Source organism: Rattus norvegicus, chromosome 14, assembly GCF_036323735.1.
Source record: "Rattus norvegicus strain BN/NHsdMcwi chromosome 14, GRCr8, whole genome shotgun sequence".
Taxonomy (NCBI): domain Eukaryota; kingdom Metazoa; phylum Chordata; class Mammalia; order Rodentia; family Muridae; genus Rattus; species Rattus norvegicus.
Window position 1 is genome coordinate 81,961,099 of NC_086032.1, and position 6,000 is coordinate 81,967,098.

At 48.1% G+C, this 6,000-nt stretch overlaps 1 protein-coding gene and 1 long non-coding RNA gene across 34 annotated transcripts in view; one reads left to right on the forward strand and one right to left on the reverse strand.

Annotated features, from left to right (window-relative positions):
• Window positions 1–6,000, forward strand: part of LOC134481862 (uncharacterized) — a 30,987-nt gene that overhangs the window by 13,453 nt on the left and 11,534 nt on the right. The gene's annotated exons all lie outside the window — the stretch shown is intronic.
• The window catches only part of Depdc5 (DEP domain containing 5, GATOR1 subcomplex subunit), a 130,616-nt gene that overhangs the window by 4,322 nt on the left and 120,294 nt on the right, over window positions 1–6,000 (reverse strand). For 26 of the 32 annotated variants that reach the window (NM_001107229.1, XM_063273173.1, XM_063273168.1 and 23 more), the window contains one exon: window positions 3,597–3,657. The exons of the other annotated variants lie outside the window; for them this stretch is intronic. In NM_001107229.1, the coding sequence (NP_001100699.1) occupies window positions 3,597–3,657 (61 nt within the window). The remainder of the gene's footprint in view (window positions 1–3,596; window positions 3,658–6,000) is intronic. 32 annotated transcript variants of the gene reach the window in all.

Consider the following 6,000-nt stretch of genomic DNA (forward strand, 5'->3'; position numbering starts at 1 on the left):
TTCCAGCCCCACCTGCTAAGAGCTGTAAAGGACGTGCTAACAGATGTGCCCAGACTCTGCCCTCTGTGGCTGAGGGTTTACGTAATGAAGGCATTGATGTAGGAGGTAAAATGTGTCTTCTTTACTGGACTGAGCTCGCTGGGGAAATGTTGGGCTGTATCCTCCAAACTGCCAGCTCTAGGCTGGTATCCCTTACATGCACATCAAGTAAGCAAACTCAGGACACTTCCCGATTCCTTCCTTCCTTTCCAAGCAAGCCAACTGAATAACTCAGTATGATCGGCTGGACCAGAGGCTTCTGTCTCTTTTCTTCTTTAGGTCACCAGGAAAGACCCTTCTTATTTATTATTTACTTTTGAGACAGGGTTAGGTGTCCCAGGCAGCCCTCAAATTCCTGCTTCAGCTGAGGCCAACCTTTCACCACTGACTTCCTACCCCTCCCTCTGCAGTGCTGGGTCACAGGTGTGCACCACTGTGCCATTTCCTGCAGTGCTCGCTGCACGCTAGGTGAGCATCCCACCAACAGACCACACACCTAGCCTATGACCTTTGATTGTGTGCGTGTGGTGTGAGGGTGTGTGTGCGCATGTGTGTGTGTGTACATGTGTGTGTGTGTTATGAGGGTACGTGTGCGTGCATGTGTATGTGTGTACGTGTGTGTGTGTGCATTCATGTGTGCATGCATTCGTGTGTGTGTACATGTGTGTGTTATGAGGGTGCGTGCGCGTGCGTGTGTATGTGTGTACGTGTGTGTGTGGTATGAGGGTGTGTGTGTGCGTGTGGTGTGAGGGTGTGTGTGTGCATGTGTGTGTGTGGTATGAGGGTGTGTGTGCATGTGTGTGTGTGTGGTATGAGGGTGTGTGTGTGTGTGGTGTGAGGGTGTGTGTGTGTGGTGTGGTGTGAGGGTGTGTGTGTGCATGTGTGTGTGTGTGTGGTATGAGGGTGTGTGTGTGTGGTGTGGTGTGAGGGTGTGTGCGTGCGTGCATTCATGTGTGCGTGCATTCGTGTGTGTGTGTGTGTGTGTGTGTGTGTGTGTGTGTGTGTGTACTTGCTTGTCTGCATGTGCCCTTAGAGGCCAGAGCGGGGGCTGGATCTTCTGGAGCTGGAGTCATAGGCAGTTGTGAGCTGCCCAGTGTGGGTGCTGGGAACCAAACCTGAGTCCTCTTTTTTTTTTTTTTTTTTTTTTTGGTTCTTTTCGGAGCTGGGGACCGAACCCAGGGCCTTGCGCTTCCTAGGCAAGCGCTCTACCACTGAGCTAAATCCCCAACCCCAAACCTGAGTCCTCTAAAGGAACAACAATCACTCTCAGTTGCTGAGCCATTTCTCCAGCCCAAAGATGTTTATTTAAAAAAAAAAACAAAACACAATTTAGACAGGCACAGTGGTTCATGCCTTCAACGCCAACACTTTAACCCTAGACAGGCAGATCTCAAGGCCAGTACAGTTTACCAAAATGAGTTCCAGGCCAGCCAGGGTTCTATAGTGACCTCCCCACCACCACTGCCAAACCCAAAACAAACAAAAACAAAACTAAATCAACAAACCTCCAACCCCTACCCTTCCAAAATAAAACAGAACCCTCAGAAAACCTACATTTCAGCCCAATGACCCATGGATGCTTCATTTTCCACTTGGGGCAACCCAGGATCGAGACAAAGACAAGGGGCATCTACCTCAGAGAAGATCTCACCCCGGTTATCCAGAGTGTAAGGAAGGAAGAGCGAGGAGCCACCACAGAGGGGACTGTGTGGGGATGGGAGTTGTTCTAGCTCTTTCTGAGATTGACCGTTGAGTAGACCATCACTCCAGTCACATCTCAATTGGAATCCCACTCATGCAAAAGCAAAGGCAGGACCAGGGACTGCAGCCCAGTGGTGGACTGCTTACCCAGCTCCCACAAGGCTCTGGGCTCCACAACCCGCACACACACAGGTCTCTGAGCACTTTGCTGGCACTACTATGGGAAAATTAAACTTCTATCCTCCCGGGGCCCACAAAGCCCTCTAGATTGACCGTTTTTAAGACGAAAAGTGCAATTTAAAGCATGTTATGCGGAGTATTGAGTATCTTGTAATCTTAACTCGAGAGCCAGAGACAGGAGACTGAGTTCAGAGCCATCCTGAACTACACAGTAAGTCCCTGTAAGAGGAGGGGGGGGGTCCAAAATAGTGGGACCTGAGTGGCCCTAGCAGAGGGAGACAATGACAGGCACAGAGGAGGCGGGGCTTAGGCAATGGGTGACACACAGCAGAGTCTTCTGCAGTCATATATGGGCTTTAAAGCTTTAAAGATACATAAGCAAATCAGATATTAGGAAGAAATCAGATATATGAAGAAAAAAAAAATCAGATTTGGCAGCTGAAGGTCAAATCCAGGAGACACCTAGTCAAAATGTGGAGTCTAGAAGAGGAAGGCTGCCAGCTGTACGTTAGCTGGGGCATCCTCACGAGTGCTGTTTCTTGCGGCTTTACCAGCTGAGCCCAGCAAGCCCCAGAGGGGTGAGAAAAGACAAGACTCCGCTGTAGACTTGCCATGGACTCCTACCTTTCTGGGCAGTGTGAGTGGACAAGTCTGCTTCCTAGAACAAGGTCTGTTCCAATAACTGCTGTGCTCCCTCTTCCCTCCCTCCTTCCTGCTCACATCTACATCCCTTTAGCAGTAGTAGGGAATGAGTTACCAGGGCACTCATCCCACACCTGTCACTGAGCACGCACATACTGTTCAGATCTTAGAGTAAGGTGTAAGGTGGGGAAATCCAGCTTGGCTGGGAGAAGTTAGAGACTTGTGATCTTGTGAATAAATGGTAGGTATGAGAGGAATACTCGGGGTGCAGATGCTAGGAACTGAAGATGTACGACAATAGGACAATACAAAGAAGGTGCTTCAAGCAGAGGGTAATTGAAACAGTAAGAGGAGGCTTTGTTTCACCAGAGGAATAAGTAACAAGTGACACCAGCTGAGTGACACTTGGAAACAATGTGTTCTGCTGCACTGGTGAAGGAGACAGTGAATCAGAGGAGCCCAGGAAACGTTTACCTGGTGCATAAGTCCTGTGCCAAGAAACAGCTACCTTCATCCCCTGTCTTTCTAAAACACAGGGAAGGTTGACTGACAACTTTTACAATGTTTTCCTTCACCTGTCTCCTCCATGCACAACTGGTTCTTTGTACGCTATTTACGAAGAACAAAGCAAGGGGGTCTGTGAGACAACAGCCACAGACTGCAGGGGAGCATTTCTCTGTGTCTGAGTGGAGGTAAGCAGGGAGCTTGCCACTACAGCAACGGTTCTCAAAGCCTTGGAGGTCAACCCCTTTCAAAGGGGTTGCATATCAGATATCCTGCATATCAGATATTTACATTAGGATTCATAACAGTAGCAAAGTGACAGTTGTGAAGTAGCAACAAAATTTCATGGCTGGTGGTCAGCGTAACTTGAGGAACTGTACTGAGGGAAACACAATCAGAAAGGTGGAGAAGCACTGCTCTAGAAGGACAGATTCTTTTCCCCCACAACAGAATAACTGGGTTCACTTTAGTAACTGCTATTGGAGAGACATACTGATTTGGTCACTGTTCCTTCTTGCTAATGGACAAACCTGTGTGCAATGGCTTCCTGGAAAAGGTGCATTCGATCCCAATATGTCTCTGGTTCAAAGCCTGAAAGGAATAAGGAATAAAGGCTGAGCTGTGATCACAAGGTCTGTAATAGGCTCACACTGTTCTCTCCATTGCTCTTGACAACTCTTGTCTTGTGGATCTGAACTTTAGTCCCCACCCAGTTATAGAAATGACAGCTCTGTACCCCATAATCCCTCTCCAAGTTCCTCCACAGTCTAGAAAGGTAAGGTCCTCAGGGGCCAATGTGACCTTCAGAATTCAATGAGGCTTATGCTAATGTCTTAATTCTCAAGATGAAGAGAGGTCAGTAATTTTTTATTATTTGTTTCTGACACAGGGTCTCACATAGCCCAGGCTGCTGGCCTCAACCTCTAAGTGGCCAGGTGGCTTTGAATCCCTGACCCTCCTACTTACTTACATGTGTGTACCATGAGCCCTGGTCTGAAGTATGTTAAGACACAAATCTGAAGTGTACACTAGGTGCTTCTGAAAACAGCTCCCCCCACCCCATGTCTAACATCACCAACCTTCCATTTCCCTGTAAAGAAAGACAGAGCTCTACTTCAGGGGTAAAGAAACTGAAGCAAGTAAATATATAAGGAATTCTCAAGAAGCCATCAGCTTTGAAGGGGAGGCGAGCAGTGCAGGAGAATTGGCTCCTCCGTCACCAACTGAATTGCTCCAGCCTCCCTCGTCCACAGGGCAGCTGCTGAGGACCAAAGCAGAAAGCAGGTGGGAAGGCCAAGCACTGCCACATAGCAACAGGAAGCAGAGCTGGATGGATGGAGGCCTAGCACTCTGTTACATAGCAACAGGAAGCAGAGCTGGATGGATGGAGGCCTAGCACTCTGTTACATAGCAACAGGAAGCAGAGCTGGATGGATGGAGGTTTTGAGGCAACCTCAGTAGAGACAACCCAACAACCAGGGATGGAATGGCTTTGTTACTCTGCCATAATTAGAACTTTCTTTAAAATAGATGGGCGACACAGCCCCCACACCCACTCATATGTACACACAGACTTTCACATACACAGAAACATGCCTACATACACAACCACAGTCACACACACATACAAGACACATACAACCAGACATACACACAGATACATCCACAAACACACACATTCACATGCATACACGCATATACCAACCACATTTGTTCCAGATTTTAAGGTGTAGACTCATTGTTACAAGAAGTAGAGAAAAAAGAAAAAAAGAGGCACCTAATTTAGAAGACTGAATTTTAGATTTGGGTCCTTATTCCTTTAAATTAGGACGTTTCCCTGTAACCATGGTAACCAACTGAGGTTGCTGGTTTAGAAGACAGGGTTGGAACAGGCAGTGAGGCCATCAGCTACCATGCCTGCCAGCAATCCTGTTACAATGCGGACAGCATCTTTAGATGTTGTAAGGTAACGGTAGCCCCTCAGAATGTTAACAGCACTGCTGTGGGCTCCTGGCCTAACCCTCTGGGAGGAACATAGTGATTCACATTTCAGGACTGCATAAATGGTCCTCTCTCAGCCCTGTGCAGCTCAGAATCTCTGGTCTCCAATGCAGGGGAACTCTGCAGAGCTCAGGTACAAAAGTGTCTACTAGGTTGTAAGCAGAGAGGACAGACTGTTAGAACCAGCAGGGCAGCCTACATAAAATCACAAGATCACGAGGTTTAGCCTGCCCTCCTCACCCTCTGCCATTTAGTGTAACACAAACTTACAAGGGAGTGGGAAGAAAATATTTCTCTTACGTCAGCGTTGTCTTTCACATTTGTAATCTTGCTATCAGCTCCTGATACATTAGCATCAACTCCAGCTTGCTTTTGAAAATGTCATCTTGAACTCCTGGAAAGCTTTTTAGGAGCTATTTATGAATTCATGTGCACGTGTGCTTGGCGATAGCAGTGGGAGGTGTAGATGGGGAGATAGTGTGGGTAAAAGGCACATCGGGGTGGTCCGCTGTGACAAACCCTTTCTGACAGAGGGAACGGTTCTAATCTGAGTCCTTGAGATACAACCCTGGAGACACACGCAGGGGGCCCGGAGCTTACAAAGCCTGCTGCAACAACGAAGAAGAGCCTGTTTTGTTTTGCTTTTGATGGCTTTCTAGGGCCTTGTTGCATGGACTAGCATGCAAAAGGCTCTCCTCGAACTCAAGCAAACATTGCAGGCAAATCAGGTGGCTGGAAGCACAGAGGACACAGCAATGGTGCAGAGATGGACAGCGCACAATCCCCTCTCCCATCTACTGCTTGCTTCACACTGGCCTTGCAGAGCTGGCAGGGCCGCTCCAATCAATCCATGCAAGAGAAACTCAGCTCAGAAGCATCGAGCGGTCAGTCCCGGGTTACCCAATCACTAAGAAAATCCAGTACGTGGGCTGG